Source organism: Papaver somniferum, chromosome 10 (genome assembly GCF_003573695.1).
Source record: "Papaver somniferum cultivar HN1 chromosome 10, ASM357369v1, whole genome shotgun sequence".
In the NCBI taxonomy this organism is placed as follows: Eukaryota; Viridiplantae; Streptophyta; class Magnoliopsida; order Ranunculales; family Papaveraceae; genus Papaver; species Papaver somniferum.
The window spans coordinates 142,069,699-142,088,196 of NC_039367.1; the positions used below are offsets into that span (position 1 = coordinate 142,069,699).

The window sequence follows — 18,498 nt, forward strand, 5'->3', positions numbered from 1 at the left end:
GGAAACCAGGTATGCAAACAACAGCTCCGGACCTTGGCCTGTCCAGCCGTTCACAAACCAGGTATACGAACAGCCGTCCCTGACCCAACTCAGGTAGAACCGTTCGCATACTAGGTAAGCAAACAAGGTTCCCGGACCTGAATCATAACAATACAGTTCGCATGTTAGGGTATGCAACCGTGTTGTATCCAGACATGGTTAATTGTTCTAAACTTCCATTTCAATCATTGAAACATCCTTAAAAGAGGAAAATGGATGTCTCACACAAACCATTAGCTTCAAGTAATTTTCAAGTGATCGAATGATCAATACAAAACTTTCCAAGTCGACATCAAATGATTGTCTCACACAAATCATATAAGATGTTTCAAGGAAAATTTCACATGATCATCTTTTGACTTAATATTTAGTTTCCAACAAATAAATTGTCTCCAACTAAACTCGTCAAGAATAATGATGAACATAGTTAAAGCAAAAAGCTTCCAACACATATTTCAAGAAATAGATAAGCGAGATAAACTCAGCTCGAAATATTAAATGTGTATAATATAAAAGTCTATATAGATATACGACTTAGTCTCATTAGAGGATAGAATAAAATAGACTTCTGAGTGATAGATAAGTTTTAGTCTCCACATACCTTTTGTTGATGAAGTTCCTCCAAGCTCTCCTCAGTAGATCTTCGTCTTCAATCGATGAACGTCGTGAAGTCTAAAGCTCAACTACACATTCTATCCTAATCCGAGACATATCTATAAGTAGGCTAGAAATCAAGACTATAGTTTTGATCAACTAAAATTGACAAACAATCTTGAGATAGCAACGCTTGCGAGTTCAACAGAGCAATGCTCTAAAAAATCTAATCATTAATAATAATTAATCAAGGGTTTTTTATCCATTAACATAAATAGTAGGATAAGGAGTTTTGTACTCTACTATTTCATGGCCTCACTTTGTCCTCTTGTGAGCCCTCAAAATCAAATTTTTTTCTTGTTTTTAAACCAAAAACTTGGAGTCCCTATAATACTTTGCATTTTTAGGGGCGACCCAAAAATAGTTATGAGCGATGAATAAAATAAAATAGGGTCAGTAAGAAGTAAAATAAACCCACCCCTTATCTAATAAATTTCGTAGTGGCTAATCTTCCCTTGATTAATTAGTGCTAATCGGTAGTTAATTAATGTTAATCGGTAATTATGATTATATAGTTAGTGTTAGGTAATCATTTGAGTTATTGATTTTTAAGGCTTTCGAGCAGAAGAGGAAGAAGAAAAAGAAGAATCGGGAGAAAACTTGGTTTACCTTAAATCAATAAGAAAAATGGATGAGTAATGAAGAAGGAAAAAAACATCATGAAGAATATCATGTTGAAGGTTCAATAATGATTAGAGAGATGATTGAATGCATTCACCGCCATTAACGTCCTGGAATCTATAGATAATAGAGTACTTTATCTCCCGATTATACTTTTCTGTTCCAATAGAGAAGCACAATCAGTAGTCTTGTGATGTTCGTTAATCTATCGATTTCACAATCGGTAGTTTCGTGATGTTTATTATCTACCGATTGTGATAGTAGCTCCAAATTCTAATTTTTCAAAAGCTGATAAAATTTCAAAACTTTTCTACTTTCACAGTCGGTAGTTTCGTGATGCTCATTATCTACTGATTGTGATAGTAACCACAAATCTAATTTTTCAAAAGCTAATAAATTTTTTCAATTTGTCTACTTTAACAATCGGTAGTTGCATGATGTTCATTATCTACCGATTGTGATAATAACCCAAAATTCTAATTTTTCAATTTTTGTTTTATTGAATTCCCTATTTTCACAATTGGTAGTTTCATGATGTTTATTATCTACCGATTGTACAATAATGTTCATTATCTATCGATTGTGATAGTAGCCCCAAATTCTAATTTTTGAAAAACTAATAAAATTTTGAATTTTTCTACTTTCATAATCGGTAGTTTTGTGATGTTCATTATCAACCGATTATGATAGCAGCCCCATTAATTTCTCAAAAGCAAATAATTTTTTTGAATTTCTTTACTTTCACAATTGGTAGTTTCGTGATGTTTGCTATCTACCGATTGTACAATCGGTAGTTTAGGGATGTTCATTATCTACTGATTGTGATAGTAGCCCCAAATTCTAGTTTTTCAAAAACTAATAAAACTTTGAATTTCTTTAGTTTCACAATTAGTAGACACAGGTTGATGATATCTACCGATTATGCTTAATTTTTGGTACAGAAAATTGAATTTTTTGACGTAAAAATAATCGGTAGATAATAATCTATTTTACCTCGCGATTATAGTTGATGTTCTTCATTTTCTTAAGAACATCAACCATAATCGGTGGATAAAATCAACTTTATACCTACCGCAACTGTAAATCCTAGAAAATTTTCTGATCAATTTTTTGATCTCAAGTAATCAAATCCTAATTTTGGATCACAATTATTATTATTTATCCGTTTTGTTTGTTTAAATCGATTTTGTTTTTTTGATGTTCTAAGTATCAACTTTAAGGTTAATGAATTTTGGATTTTAATTTTAAACAATTAATCCTAAAATTTATTTGATCGACGATATTTGGTTTCGATAAAAACTAAAATGATGAAAAAGATTTCAGTCCGCAGAATAAAGAAGAAGAAGAGGAGGAATATCATGATTATGAAAATAAATGATATAGGTTTAGATTTAGTATAAAGATAAAGAACAGTGTATAGAGTTTTCTATGTTTAAGACACCCCATAATCATCTTTCCTGGATGGGTATTAAAAAGTCGCCCCTTATTCTTTTTGGGTCGCCCTACAAATGCTAAGCTATAATACGTTTTTTTTTTGGTTTCGGGTTGGGGTGCCCTTAGTAAACATGTGATGATCACCAAGTTTTGTCTCTTGTTTGCTTTCTTCCATTTCTCAGTTCCTCTTTCTCACAGCTTGATTCTACAGACACAGGTACTAAGCTTCTTCTTCTTTTTTTTTCTTTCTCCATCTCTAGATTTTGATTATCTTCATCCTCCTTGACACAATCGTAACTAGAAGAACCCTTAAACCCCAAAACCAGGCTAGTTTTCCAATCCAATTTGTTACTTAGGGCATTTTTTTGGCTCACTGATTTGACTTGCCCGGATTGTTAAATCTCTTTTTTAACGAATACCCATCTTATGTAATGAATGGTTTTGTTGTTTTTATATGTAATTGTTATGGTTCATAGTTCATAAGATTTTGAGATTGTTATAGAGGCTGTTTCTAGACAGAAAAAAGGTCTTAGATTTCTGTAATTTAAGAAAAGCATGTCTAATTGATTGAATTGAATTGAATGTCTCATTGGTCATTAGTGTAAGGAGATTGGGATCAGTAGTTATAGAATCACAATATCAATCGTTTTAAGCCGGATTTGATGTTATTATACTTGTTAAAACTAGGTATCAAATTGGATAGAGTGAGATTCTGTATGAAATCGACATGTTGAAATACAGTTTCAGATGTCCTCCATCCGGTCAATCTTAATAGAATCAGGATTCCAGTCACATATGAGTTGTTTACTTACCTGAAGTAGGGAAGCTACATGATAATGTTCCATTTACCACCGCATCCCATGATATAACTCAAATTTCTTGGAGAGCGATGCCTTCATGTCCAACATAACTGAAGTTGGATTTCAGATATTGACCCTTTTGTCCAACATAATACTGATCTCAAACCCTTTTGTACTCACTTTCAAGCTTACACTCACCTGTGGTTCTTTTCTTTGTCTTCTTCTTACTCTTTTTCCTTTTGACCTTCCCCCAAATCATCTCTTGTAGTTGGATTTCAGATATTGACCTGCGATAATCTACTGTTCTTTGGCTTCCATCCTCGACGGGTAGATTTGAAAACTTCTTTGGAGGTTTCGATCCCTCAGGACACCATTAGTGTTGGATCCCTAGAGTGGTTATTATCACGTTTGTTGTAGTAGAAAAAGAATAACAGAAAATGCATATGTTGGATTCCATGCGTTTTTCGTATAGTTGGTGAATAACATGTAACTGTAATATTGATTTGTGTTTTACTGATGGGGTCTGAATCTTACGACGGGTGATTTGTCCTCTTAATGATATTCATATTTTCTTACTAATGTTGCTTTTTTTTGGCAAAGAACAATAATAAGGGAATGTCATGTATAAGTAAGTTGTAGTGTATTCGTATAAGGAACTATTTTCGAAGGTTTGGAAGTTCAGGCATTCGTATATTTTACTTTTGTTGCAGTTCGTATTTTTCGTCTCTGATGTTCTGACTCTAGATTGTTTTTTCAGGTTTACCCCAGTCAAAGATGAATATAATGAATAACCTTTCTTCAACTCTATGTAGAAGAGGGAATCTACGAGAGCTGATTACCAATGTTTCCGTCTATAGTGGTCTTTCTGGTAGATCCTGTCTATCATTTTAAGTTTTTGTGTTCATTTTTAGTATCAAATTCAAATTTAAGGTGTCGCCGGTATATAATATTGTTGTCTACTTAACTTTTTAGATGTAGCAGCAGAAGGAGGACTGGCAAGATTGATGGTCAGACGGTGGGCCACAAAAAAGGCTGCCGGATCATCAAAGAATGGTCGTGATTCTAATCCCAAGAATTTGGGGGTGAAGAAATTTGGCGGGGAGGTAAGTGTTACAAGTCGTCATGTTCATTTAATTCTTTTATGACATCGATTTATCGAACCTTGTCCCCTTATCTTTGGTGTGATAATGAAGAATCGTCACGTGCAAAGTAATCTCCTTTCTGATTGATGTCATTCAAACCCTGCCAATTCAAAACCTTACTGTTATCGGTGTCCAACCCTAGAATGATGTGTTTGACACTGTGAGCGGGAAAAGCCAAAACTAACACGACAATTCTTAATACAAACTTGACAACGCAATTGCTGTATTTTCACTTTAACGTTGTATTTTCACTTGTATCTGTATATGTGTATTTTCACATACACACATGCACAGATGTTGTTTATGCATCGTGTGTAACTGGACAAAATGGTCTGGACTTTACTATATCGTTCTAAATCAGACATTATCATGTGCAAGTACTCGCTGTAGTGTCTTATTGTTGGACATGACTGTCCACGCGTTGGCGTGGCCAAACTGTAGAATGTAGTAGAGTGTCCATTTACTTAGATGTACTGATGATACTTTCAAATTGATTTTGTGCAGCGAGTAATTCCTGGAAACATAATAGTACGCCAGCGGGGCACAAGATTTCATCCTGGAAACTATGTTGGAATCGGGAAGGATCACACCTTGTTTGCGTTGAAAGAAGGTAATGTTAAATTTGAGCGTCATAAGCTGAGTGGCCGTAAGTGGGTTCACGTCGAGCCCAAAGATGGTCATGTGCTTCACCCTGTCTATACCAATAATCCTAAAGAAGGTCATATTATCTACGCCGATAAAACCCCTGTTGTACTTGAGACAGCTAAGGCTTAGGGTTTAACGTTTAGAAAGCAACAATGAATTCGTTAATCCCTGTTCCCATATAGGATTTTGGAGGATTGTTCATTGCCTTTTTACTTTTATAGTGAAATTTCAGGGTTTATTTTCTTCAGTTGGGTAATTTTTAGGCTGGGATTTTCATTACTCTTTGTTTCAGCTCTTTTTCTGTTTTAATCTTTTACACACAGAAACAGTTTCTTATTATGAATATACCATCGGAAAGTAGAAACCCTTTAGCTATATATATGTCTGCTTGTTTATTACGATTGTTGAGCATATATGATTTAACCTTGTAACATCACTAGTAGGGACTCTGAAACGAGACATGAAATAGGTTTAGATATCTAAAGCCATAGGAAGAGAGAATCTGTAAATACTAAACCAATTTTTCTTCCCCTCCAACTGTTCATACTCTGTCCGTCTTGCATATCACACCTGTGTCCGCTCGCCCTTCAGTGTTTTCTGCCCCTCCAACTGCCAGTCTTTATGAACAGCTGAAAGATAATGGCGCAAATTGGGGGTTCAGCTGTGAAGATGATCTAAATAGGAGAACAAGAATTGAACCCTCGTTTGTTCTTGATGCAATTTGGGCTAGCCTTAGGAAGAACAGGGAAAAGAAGATTATTAGAGAGCTTCTATTTTATTTAATAAACCTCATTGATAGGAAGAGGCTTGCTACCTACAAAAATCCAGGTAGCTGGATAAGAAAAAAAATACCCCAATTTCCAGACATCTTGGTATATAAGCAGTGTCTGACCAATTTAAGTATTGAACACTTGCAATTTAAAGACTGAAAGGAAAACTTGGAAAACTATAATTAGTACTACGCTTACCAGAACTAGCCATCTACTTAGATTAGTTTTTTCAACTCATCAACCACAACACTGATATTATCTTTACTTCCTCTAGCCATTGAAACTTCAGCCAGAACTGCTGCAGCGAATGCTGCATTACAAGTATGATCCAAAAGTGACGAGGATATCCTTGCTACTTTACCTTCTAGACATTTCCTTGCTATTTGACAAGCCATCTTGTTTGACATAACATCCCATAAACCATCACTAGCCAATATTAGAAACTCATCGCTTTCGTTTCGTGAAGTTATCGTGACCTCCGGGACAGATGTTACAAATGGCTTGAGGTAGCGATCACCTGCACAAAAATGGAAACAAAAAACAGCATTAGCAGCAGCCTAAAACTAAAAATGTCTGTGCTGTTGGTTTTTACTTTCGTCATTTGGTAGCTAATTGAGCCGAAACGTCTACATCTGCCTGCCTTCAGTGTGGTTTAGTTTCAGACAGGGATTTTCGGTAATCTTTATTGTTTTAGTTCTAAAGTTATTCTTTTGTTTCTCTCTTTTGTAACAAAAACCAGCTTACAAGAGGATGCTCAGTTTGATTTTACCTGGATTTGTCGCCAAACCAGCAGCAGCTTACAGGTTATGGTACAAGCTACAAAATGTGAACTACAGTTTGCAAGTGATATAGGAAATATAGCACTGTTATAGCACCTATGCATCTAGAGGTGGCAAGGACACCGAGAACACGGAATCCATTCCAGTTGATTACCATTCCTCCAGCCCCTTCGATTCTCTCCATCTCATCTTTCCTGTCAGGCTTGAACTGCAAATTAAATCCGCCGATACGTCGTATGTCACGGAATACACTTTAAAAATAAAAAATAGCAAGAAAATTTACCTTATGATCTTCAGAAAGTGGGATCGGTGGTGAGCCAACACGAGACAAGACAGCCCTAGAATCACCACAATTAGCAACTATAATTTTATCTTTACTGATCAAAGAAACCACAGCCGTTGATCCTGCTGACTTAATACGTTGATTTTCAACTTCTTTTTCACTTACTTCTCTATCCATTTTCTCAAAGCAACTCACCATAACATTTTCCCAGTCGATCTCATCAAGATTTGATGATACAGTCTCATTCACTAGTATCTTATGTAACCGCTCACAACATAGGTTTGCTACAACGGAGCCACCATGTCCATCATACACAGCAAAAAAATCATATTTCACTTCTCCACCGTGATCATGATTGCGTGGACGGACATTATATGATGAAGGTAATAAGTTTTGCACTACAGTCACAGCATCTTCCATCTCCGGTCTTCCACCACACACAGAAACAGAACCATGTGACACAGACTGTAAGAAATCTCCGCTCACATTGTCACCACCGCAGATTTCATTTCCTCCCGACGATACTAATATCCCGACCATTGTTGTTTTTGTTGTTGTTGGTACCTCTTTTTCTAATAATATTCCAATGGGCGGTAGAGATGATCCACCCATCCTATTACTATGATCATGATCATCCACTATTATTTCCATTTGACTCGATTTATGATGATGAAAATATTCAAAACAAAAATGTCTTCCTTTTATAGAACTGTCGAGTCAAAAGAAGTCAAAACAAATAACAAAAAAAAATAAATGAACAAGTAGAATGTGCTGCATGTGCATGCATAGGATTTGACATCTGTTAGCAAATTTGAATTTGGTTTAGACACGCGATAAGATAATGGAGATAAGCGAGCAAATCCTCTGCATGTTATGCAGCAGGGACACTCCTGAAATGATCATGTCATGTGTCCGCCTGGGACTCGTGATATTGGGACGCACGCATTTTCGTATCAGACACATATGTGATATTATTTCCATATGCACACGCTATTTGGTTAACTAAGATGCAATGTATCATCATCCTCAAGCAAATCAGTTTTGACATCAAGACGGGTAATGGAAGAGCGAACAGGGGGAGTGAGTCGGGACGAATATTAAACCAAGTAGGCCAGCCCACATATGCAACCATCAGCTCTCATGTGTGCAAGTACCTCTCTAACTGTTGGATTGCTGACTGGAAATGAGATAAGTATCGCAAACCAACTGAAGTTGGAACTTGACCCAATATTTGGTCCATACACATTTTAGTAGTATCTGATAGATTATCTTATAAATCTATTAGATAATATTAGAGCCCTTTTTATGAAAGAGTTAAGGATCACAATCTCTGTCGATCTTTTTCAAAAGAATGACGATAAGAATCTGAACTACTCTATTATCTCTTTGGCTTTTCTTCGTTGGCATGGATAGTGATGCAGTACTGCTATATATATACCAGGCAAACCCTCCCGATAAGGATTCGTGAACCCGATAGACTTGCCGATTTGGAGTCCCGATAGTAAATCCCCACGGAGACAAGCAGTGGGACCCATTTGCCCGCACAGATCTAGGTGCTAGGAGCGCTAGCTTCCTGCCCATGGGATGTTTAGTCGGGATTTTCATCGAGTGCCCGCTTGATCGCTATCCGTTTGAACAGCTGTTCAGATCTTGGTTGTATGCCATGGGATGGTTCTGCGGAAGAATATTCGGACACTTTAGAGTTGTTGTAGTGATATTTACGGGTGTATCGCGTGCATTGTGTAGGGGCAAGTGTTGTCTAGGGGAGGCTTTTGAGACCCCATTGGGGAGTGAATCCAGACTATCTAGTACACGTGAGGCAGGGTTCATAACCTTAACCTTATTGAATATTATTGATGGAATTTTGGGTTAAAACTATGTACGAGTGAAAATTATTTTTCACAAAATTGGTCAATTAACCCAATAACGATAATTCCTGTGTGAAAAAGACATGTAAAATTGGATACTGTTTAAATGGAAGAAAATGTAAAAATCTCCAGGATGTAAAGTTGTGAACAGTTTCATCCTGCCCATTTTCAAATACTTTTTCTCATTTTTTATTTTGTTTGCACCCAAAAATATTTCCAAGTACTAAACACGATGATTTTGGTGTTGTTGATGAAAACAGGATTAAAACATGAAACAAGCATAAAGATGAGAGACACGAATTTTACGTGGTTCGGCATGGTTTGCCTACATCCACTGACGAATCCCCTTGGGAAGTGATTTTTTTATTGATAATAGAATTACATGGGATGTTTTCCCCCTACCAGCCACCTTCTTCTCGGGATTATATTCCCTCTATTTATACAATTCTGAACTAGGCTCTTCCCCTCATTATGAGGTAAACATAAATTTTATTTATTTCCCTTGCATGAAACCTCCTGGAATTAATTTTCCATGCATTATTCCAGACATTAAGCTTCCTTGCATGGCTCCTTATATTGATTTGCGGGCCTCCCGTATATTTTATACACGGTACAAACATCGCCCCCTCTTAACCTCCAACTTGTTGGGGTTAAGAATTTTGTTTTTCCTTCGCGTCAATCGTCGATGACGTAACTCGCCAGTCGCCCCCAAACGTGAGTAGAGACATTACAAAGACGCCCCCAACTGTAATAACCTGCAATAAATTAAATTTGCTCACGTGCTAGGCGAGACTTTTTGTTACGTGGTGGACTTGTGATGCTCGATAGCTAGTCAAGTCTTGAGTAGAATGTAGTGTGTGCTTGCGGATGGGGAAAGGCTTTTTGCTCGTAACGTAACAAGGCTAGCGCTTGCTGCTCGGACAGGCTGGACGTTGCTTGTGTTAAGTACGAGTCTTTGGACCAATATCGGGCATTGGGCTCGTGGTTCAGATGAGACTTTATGCTTGCCAAGATGCAAGTCTTTCATATTCACGTGCAAGACGAGATTTTATGCTTGCGATAAAAGCAAGATTTATGTGCTCACGTGCAAGGTGAGGCTTTAGGTGCTTGCGAAGTGATGCAAGGCTAAATATTGAAGGGTCTATGCAATCCTCATCTCGAACCCGATCATGTCACTATCCACGAACCTCGAACTCGATCATGTCGTTATCCACGAATCTCGAACTCGATCATGTTGCTGTCCCAAGTGCATATAAAAGTTTCTCGAACACAAATTTTTTTGCTTCCACGCTGTAGGGAATTGAAAGACGATTCCAACGAGCAAAAAATCACTAAATTCAGACTTAAAACGAATAAGTTATTGACGAAACAAGGTTTGAACGAAGCGTGCGTGTTGTTGCATATGCGGCAGTGCTGACTGGATCAACTTACTGACGTGGCGTGCTGACTCGATCAATTTGCTAACGTGGAAGTAGACATTGCTGACGTGGCAGCTGATGTGGCTGATTCTGGTTGCTGACGTGTCATGTTCGTGACGTGGAGCTTTCAGGTTAGCGAGTATTGTTGACGTGGCACGTTGATTGGATCACCTTGCTGATTTAAAATTTTTCGTGTGTGTAGTAATAGTGGTTATAAAATAGGGTTCTTTTCAGACTTGTGAAAGCAGATTTTTTTAGATTTAATAAAAATTATATACAAAAAAAATATTGACAAATTGGTAGAGAGGTACTGGGACTAATGATTCGGCCAATCTTCATAACATAGGGCTTAATGATTTATTCTCAACAATAATAGCTCAAAACATATATGGACTCTTATTTTGCCAAAGTCGATTCTCAAAACATTGGTTGTAAATGTTAAGCATGGAACATCAAATCACCTAAGCTAAGCATGACCCATCTAATCAAATAACACCCAATTTAATCAAATCATATTTCACTTAATTTTTAATGCAAAAGTCTTAAAAAGAATTAATAAAATTACCCATTTATGAAGCTCGGCCTCCTCCGTCGCCCCAGTGTTGGGGTTAGCTCATCATGGTGAAAAACCTCTCAAAATATTTCATTGATGCTCAAAAGTGTTTTACAATGAAGAGAAAGATAAGTAAATGTTCTAAAACAGGATTCTGCGACCCACAGAAGGCGTCCAGAATCAACGACAGAGCTGAGGTGCTGTTGTCGTTGAAGAACTACGACCCACATACGACAGTCGATTTCACTGTTGAAGAACGACTGCTGCTGCGAGTCCGTTCTTCGTGTTCTTCAGGCGTGTTAATGGCAGCAGCAGCAGCAGGTAACTTCTCTGCAACTCCTCCTGCGCCTCTCTGCTCGCCTCCAAACCTCCCCAAACTCTCGACAACCATTCTAGTAGACCCAAAGATCATATTTATACTCAAAGACACGCTGAAATCCCTCGCCATAACTCCAAATAATTCGTCTTTACTCGGCAGTGAATAACATTATTTTTGAATATTTTCTTACCAGATTTAGAATTTCACACGTAAACTTGGATCCTGCACGCTCTAGTAAGGCTTATACATGCCTCATAAGTCATCCAACTCCTCCAAAACACTTCCATGCACAACCAAAACACACACAACACCGTGTACAGGTCGTGTTCACTCCGTGTAGCTCTGTTTTGAGCTCGAGAATCAAATCGATATTTCCAGCCAATTCCGATCAAATTAGACACCCAAAATATCTTCCTTAGGCTAAATCACATCTTTCTACCAAAATTCAGCCATTGAATCGACCTACCACTACTTCATTTCTTTGATCGAAAATTCTCCTGTGTGTGAACATTTTTCCCGCCAATTTTGAGAATTTGAATTGTTGAAGAAGGTGCCCCTTATCCTGGACTGGGGTGCGAATAGCAGATGCCTTGGGGGTGACCTGGGGGTGCCCCTTAGTAATTAGGTTACCCCTTATCCAAACTTGGGAGTCCGAATAACACGTGCCCTCCGGGTGCCAAAATCAACTTTTCGAGCCGAATTTTCTTAAAATATTTATTTCCAAAAAATACCTACAAATACATAAAATAACAAAATTAGTACAAAATCGAGTGCCAACAATATATAGTATTGAGATCAAATTAGACACAAAAATGTGTCTATCACTTGCTGACGTGGCGTAAAGGTCGCTGACATGGCGTATTTGCTGACTGGTCACTCATCGATGACGTGACAGTCTTTGCTGACGTGTCAGTGACGTGGCACAAGTTAACTGGACCCACAAGGCATTGACTGTGCGCTGACTTGTCAGCGTTTGAGAAGTACTGGATCGTTGGTGTACGGAGGCTGGACAGATTTAATGGTCCAGATTCGTTAGATCTGCACGGATTGGATCTTTTGGATGATGAGGCGTACCTGAGCGATAGATCTTTGTAGCCGTACAGGATAGAAGCTTTTGTAACGCCTTTCTACAACATTTTTAACTTTTACGGTTTTGTAACTTCTCTGCTTCTGTTTCGCCACACTTTCTTCAACTGTTTCGTAACGGTTTTGATCTCTTCGCAACAGTTACGCGATTATTTTCTTCTTAACCCTATCTTGTTATTTTTTTCTTGCTGATTTTGCATGGATATTCGTGCATGATTGTTCCAGGACTTCTCTCACTGGTAAAACTCGATCGTTTTACTCGAGTCCCCTTAGTCGGCGCCAATGTTTGCACCCAGAAATATTTTCGAGTACTAAACACGATGATTTTGGTGTTGTTGATGAAAACAGGGTTAAAACATGAAACATGCATAAAGATGAGAGACACGAATTTTACGTGGTTTGACATGGTTTGCCTACATCCACGGACGAATCCCCTTGGGAAGTGATTTTCTTATTGATAATAGAATTACATGGCATTTTTTCCCCTACCAGCCACCTTCTTCTCAGGATTATATTCCCTCTATTTATACAATTCTGAACTAGGGTCTTTCCCTCATTATGAGGTAAACATAAATTGTATTTATTTCCCTTGCATGAAACCTCCTGGAATTAATTTTGCATGAAACCTCCTGGAATTAATACTGCATGCAACCTCCTGGAATTAATTCCTGAAATTAATCTTCCATGCATAACTCCTGGCATTAAGCTTCCTTGCATGGCTCCTTATATTGATATGCGGGCCTCCCGTGTATTTTATACACGATACAAACAAATTTACATCAGGATGCATCGAGTTTCATCCTCGCTATTTTTTAAGTTTAAACCAGGATGAATCCAGTTTCATTCTTGCTATTTTTTTGGTGTCCATTTCACCCATACTAATTTTTACTCGTCCATTAAAACCATGTTTTAAAAATATTTGGGAAAATGACCCATTTTCCCATTATTTTTCAAGTTATAAATTCCAAGGATACGCTTTTTCATCCATAAGACCCACCCTAGTAATGAATATATATTATGGAGAATCACCGTTAAACATGATGAGTTACCAATTGGATGAAGAGATATTTTGTTTAAAACTTATTAGATGTAACAGCAAGAGAAGTAGCAAGCTTAATGATTAGGCGCTGGGCCAGGGGTGTAGCCACACTAAGGTGGGTGTGCAATCACAAAAGAAGGCTGCTGATCATCAAAGAATGGTCGTGATTCGTGACTCTAATCCCAAGAATTTGGGGGTAAAAACATTTATAGATTCTCTCTTCCCGTGGCTTTTGAATTATCCCTTTCCACCATCACCACCTTTTCACTCATGTCCAACTTCAATCCTCTCTCATGACAACTCAACTTCCACCGTTACAAAGTACTAACCCTCGGCATGAATCAAAGGGAGCCTCAAAATAAATGCTTGATCACCCTCCTAGATGTCTTCGGCCCACCAAAATCTAATAGATTTCCCAATTTCCAATTTTCAGCTTCTTGTGAAGATCAAAGGAGTTGAGAACAGAGAAAATTTTCTTTTCAGACTTCACACTTGTTTGAAGAATTTGGCTTTTTAGTTTCTCTATCATGCTGTCGAGTGTGTATTTTACTATTTTTGAAACTACTACTTTTCTCCCCAATCCCCCAGGAAACTTTTTGCCATCCAACATTTGAAGACTAAAGCTCTATTCATGCTTGTAGGATCGAGCAAAAGAGAGGAGAGCACATGCGGAAGCAAATAAAAGTCTGCATTGATAATCAAATTCGGTGTACAATTCTTATGGCTCAATATCCTACTTATAGTCTCACAAACTTGACGATCACTCAAAGTACTTTCCTAATAAAAACAAACTCTGAATAAAACACACTTCTAGAAACACAAAGAAACTCTAAACATATTAAAACTCTAAACACAACAACCGACACAACTTGCTTCTCAAGTTATTTCCAACTTCCAAATATCGCACAGTGTGTCAACAACGTATGCTGATCCAACTTGACTGCGTCAACTGCAACAGTTGATCCACTTGGACTGGATCAACATATGATGTTGATCCACGAACCAAATCACCATATCTTGGTTTAACTTCCAACATCATCCCTTAAACCAAGATATCATTCAACGAGAATTCCGTAACCCTCTTCTTCGATTGATCGACGTTTGCACGTCCTTGTCTTTTATCATTTTTCATTCCTCTTCTTCCATTGATAAACGTTAACACGTTCTTGTCTTTTCTCATTCCAGAATCCGTCATCATTAACTCACAAAAACAAACTTCTTCTTTTTGCTTAACAACAATCATCATACTTCTTTTCACATTCTTCATCGCAGCGGAACACCATTCTTAACAAGCTAGAAACACCTTTTTGTGCTCTATTCAACTTGGGAACCAAACACAAAACCAAATTATTTAACTCATCACCGAGCATTATAGCTCACCTTCAACTTTCTTCACCGAGCATTGTAGCTCAAACTCATCTCTTGTTTACCCACTTCACTCGCAGGATTTCCACTCAACTCTTCAAATTCCACACTGAAATTTCTTCACTTCTCTAGCCAAATCCCCACTGGGATTGCTTCACACAAATCTAGCCAAATCCCACACTGGGATAGCTTCACTTCTTACGATTACACCTTGTGACGTCTCTTCTCTTCAATCTCTCATCACCACCTGGTGATTACTCTTCTCTTTCTTCACAACCTTACTGTTGTTTCTTCTTCTCTTTTCTTCTATACTTCTTTGTTCTAGTCACGCTTGTTAGAGTCGAAACTTTCACACTTCTTTTTTTTTACAAGTTTCTCTCACAATCATTCTCTTGTTATGCTTCTTTACAAAATCTGCCACACTTTGTAAGATTTCCAAATTTCTGCCACAAACTCTTCAACTACAACAACATGTTTGAGCTTAAACTCCAACATGCTACCTTCCTCCCTTAAGCTCAAACATCAATACCCAACATTCATTGTCATTCTAAGTTTCTGAATTCGATCAACTTCATCGAACTGTACCAATCCTTCTTGACTGCAATACCAACTTTGATCTTCTTTTGCGTCTATTTCGAATCCATGACTTAACCCTTTGAATCAACCACTCACCCAAAACTTCTTCAAACACTTTAACAACTTTCCGCAACACCTCTGCCACAAAACTGTCACACTTTTCTTCTGTTATAAAACTTTTTGTCACGCCTACTGTCACAAATTGTGACTTTTCTTCTGTCACACTTCTTAGAAACTGTAACAATTTTGTAACTGTGATTGTTCTTTGTAACACCTATACTATTATCAACTTCCAATAACACTTCTGTTCAACTGTATCTTCAGCAGAACCAATCAATTTTTTTTTACGCTCAGCAGCAATGTCGGTTCTTACCTGACCTTAGGGTCGTGAAACCCAAGCAAGCGTTGTCTGCGTTCTCCTAAAACATATTCGATCCCCATCGTTTTTCTATTGCCGGCAGCAACTTCATCTTCTATGTTTCCTTCTTCACTGCACCTTCTATTGATCAACAAAAATCACCACCGCCAACTCCTCGGACTCGTCTCTCCCGATCGATCCTGATATGGAAGTAAACTCCATCACCGTGGTCAACAACATTTCCATCGAAGTAACAACAATTTACGGCAAACAACAGTAACCTTGTACCATTTCTCACCTGGTCTTGGGATTGTGAACGTCGCCCTAAAACTCTGTTCAGTTAATATCTCCATCACCGAAGATCAATGAACTCCATCACAAACAGTCGTGATCTCTACCAATCACCGAGGCACAACATCACCTCCCCAAACTCTTTCTATGTAATCAGCATCACGATCACCACGAGCACAAGCTCATGGCATACTCGAGAACTCCATAGCATCTCTAAGCACCTATCATCTGTTCTTCTTCAGCAACAACAACGAGAATCGCCAACAACTCAAGACAATTCGAATCCCAACTCGAGTTCTAATCTCTTGGTTCTTAACAAACTTTGGATTTCTTCTTAATGCTCAATTCTTTCTTTCCTTTTCCGTAGCACGTCAAACACCAGAAAACTAACAGAGATATCCATCACCAACCCAAAGCTCAACTCGCATTCGACCATTGTTTTCTTAACCAAACTCAGTCTTGACCTAGTTTTCTTAGACACATTGAACCCGCAGACGTGATTCAATAGCTAACAAACTCTTCAGCGGCAGCAAAACTACGAACTACACCATCTCCTCATCTCAAACTTCACGCAATTATTTTTCTCAAACCCTAAAACCAAAATGATGAAAAACTTCCCTAACTCTTACTCCTTCTCCTCTCTCTTCCTCTCACCTTGCTCTGATATCATATGTAGGATCGAGCAAGAGAGAGGAGAGCACACGCGGAAGCAAATAAAAGCCTACATTGATAATCAAATTCGATGTACAATTCTTATGGCTCAATAGCCTACTTATAGTTTCACAAACTTGACGATCACTCAAAGTACTTTCCTAATAAAAACAAACTCTAAATAAAACACATTTTTAGAAACACAAAGAAACTCTAAACATAGTAAGACTCTAAACACAACAACCGACACAACTTGGTTCTCAAGTTAGATCCAACTTCCCAATATCGCACAGTGTATCAACAACGTATGTTGATCCAACTTGACTGCGTCAACTGCAGAAGTTGATCCACTTGGACTAGATCAACATCATATGTTGATCCACGAACCAAATCACCATATCTTGGTTTAACTTCCTACAATGCTCTACAAGGATTTAAGACCAAGCCCACCTTTTCTTAGAAGGGTACAACCAACGACCCTTCTTGGTTTTCGAGGAGTCCCAAATGAAATCAGGAGTGACAGACTCACCGACAAAGCTACCGAGAATAAATCCCGCAAGGGGATCGTGCGGTCACGGCAACGCTTCTCTACACTGGGATTAGAAAGGGTTAAAGTGGGGCCCGTTCTTTATCTCAGGCGGGATATTCTATCGGGAGAAAGTTGCCGTAAGCTAATCATTTCTGAAATGCAGGGCCGACCATTAGGCAAAGTCATCAAAGTTTGACTTTGGGGCAGCATGGGCAAGGGGGCAACAAAAAAAAAAAATTCCTAAGAGATGTCTTATGTGAAAGAAAAAATAGGAAGGTCTAAATTGTAAATGAAAATACAAGGACATAAAAGAAGAGCATAATATAAATTAGAGTTATTGCTGTGGTGTAATAGTAAATATTAATTAGTTAACCTAAAAGATCTGAAACGTTTCTCACTTCTTAATTTTGTCTCTCGAAATTTTTGTTCTCTGTGAACACTAGATAGAACATCCAAACTTGAGAACAAAGACACAGAGGTTCATGCAAGTTGATGGTGGATATAAAAATGTAGTAATTAGTGTATAGCATCTAAACAATTTTTAATGCATTTGTTGTTTCACTTTTTGCGCTTGCATAAGATCATTTGTTATGAATGTATCTTACTTTTGATGGTGGTGATAGATTTATTGCTGCTGAGGTCTCATGTAACTTCAGAAAACCATGTCTGCAATCCTAACGATGTCATCATTTTGAGTCTACCAGTTTGCAGCTAAACACACTTACTTTGTATGACTCCTTTTAAATTAAGTTTGAATCTCTACAGAAGTTGTGCATGGCAATTAGTAACTTCTTACTAACTTCAAGTCTCCAAACATGTTTTACTTGATGAACATTTTAACCCTCCTTTATTGTATTGGCGACTAGCTGAATTTCAAGTATGCAAACATATTTTACTTGATGCAAAATATATCACTCTTTTCTCAGATGGAAGACTAGCTACTTGCATTTGCCGGTAGTGAAAAGGGATTTGACTCTGTTGCTTATGTATGTAGTATCAGCTAGATAGGGCTCAGTGCACTGTATGGCATGTCAGTACTTTGAAAAAACTAGAATGTTGAAGGGTTAAATATGTTTAGATTATGGTTGTGCAATATGCCCCATCAAATAAACCAGTAAACAAGAATGAAACACGCCATCACTATTAATGGGGAAACAACTTCTGTTACACCTCGGGGCAGCAAAAACTCAGGGCCGGCCCTGCTGAAATGAAATTGCAAACATCCCTTTCCAAAGATTCTACCACCTTTGGAGGAGCAATAAAGAGCTAGAGAAAGCA

General features: G+C 37.9%; 2 protein-coding genes across 3 annotated transcripts; one reads left to right on the plus strand and one right to left on the minus strand.

Moving 5' to 3' along the window:
* Window positions 1-2,831: 2,831 nt before the first annotated feature.
* On the plus strand, window positions 2,832-5,710 carry LOC113317069 (50S ribosomal protein L27-like). Of its 2 annotated transcripts, none has more exons than XM_026565218.1 (4): window positions 2,832-2,965; window positions 4,306-4,416; window positions 4,521-4,651; window positions 5,195-5,710. In XM_026565218.1, exons 2-4 carry the CDS (start codon window positions 4,323-4,325, stop codon window positions 5,462-5,464), a joined length of 495 nt encoding a protein of 164 aa, XP_026421003.1. In that variant the 5' UTR covers window positions 2,832-2,965; window positions 4,306-4,322; the 3' UTR covers window positions 5,465-5,710. The 2 variants fall into 2 exon arrangements, with proteins under 2 accessions (XP_026421003.1, XP_026421004.1); XM_026565219.1 differs by lacking the exon at window positions 2,832-2,965 and adding an exon at window positions 2,983-3,074.
* A 610-nt stretch (window positions 5,711-6,320) lies between these two features.
* LOC113316367 (protein phosphatase 2C 51-like) lies at window positions 6,321-7,712 on the minus strand. The gene is made up of 3 exons (XM_026564564.1): window positions 7,168-7,712; window positions 6,981-7,086; window positions 6,321-6,622 (listed from the first exon to the last, which is right to left on the minus strand). Exons 1-3 carry the CDS (start codon window positions 7,705-7,707, stop codon window positions 6,321-6,323), a joined length of 948 nt encoding a protein of 315 aa, XP_026420349.1. The 5' UTR covers window positions 7,708-7,712.
* Between the last annotated feature and the right edge of the window lie 10,786 nt (window positions 7,713-18,498).

Bases quoted from the DNA above. Each gene is read 5' to 3' on its own strand.
- LOC113317069 (XM_026565218.1), top strand. From the start codon at position 4,323: ATGAATATAATGAATAACCTTTCTTCAACTCTATGTAGAAGAGGGAAT. The intron at 4,417-4,520 runs GTAGATCCTGTC...TTAACTTTTTAG, and splicing joins CGTCTATAGTGGTCTTTCTG to ATGTAGCAGCAGAAGGAGGA. The intron at 4,652-5,194 runs GTAAGTGTTACA...GATTTTGTGCAG, and splicing joins TGAAGAAATTTGGCGGGGAG to CGAGTAATTCCTGGAAACAT.
- LOC113316367 (XM_026564564.1), bottom strand. From the start codon at position 7,707: ATGGTCGGGATATTAGTATCGTCGGGAGGAAATGAAATCTGCGGTGGT. The intron at 7,087-7,167 runs GTAAATTTTCTT...TTGCAGTTCAAG, and splicing joins CACTTTCTGAAGATCATAAG to CCTGACAGGAAAGATGAGAT. The intron at 6,623-6,980 runs GTGCTATAACAG...ATTTTTGTGCAG, and splicing joins TGCCACCTCTAGATGCATAG to GTGATCGCTACCTCAAGCCA.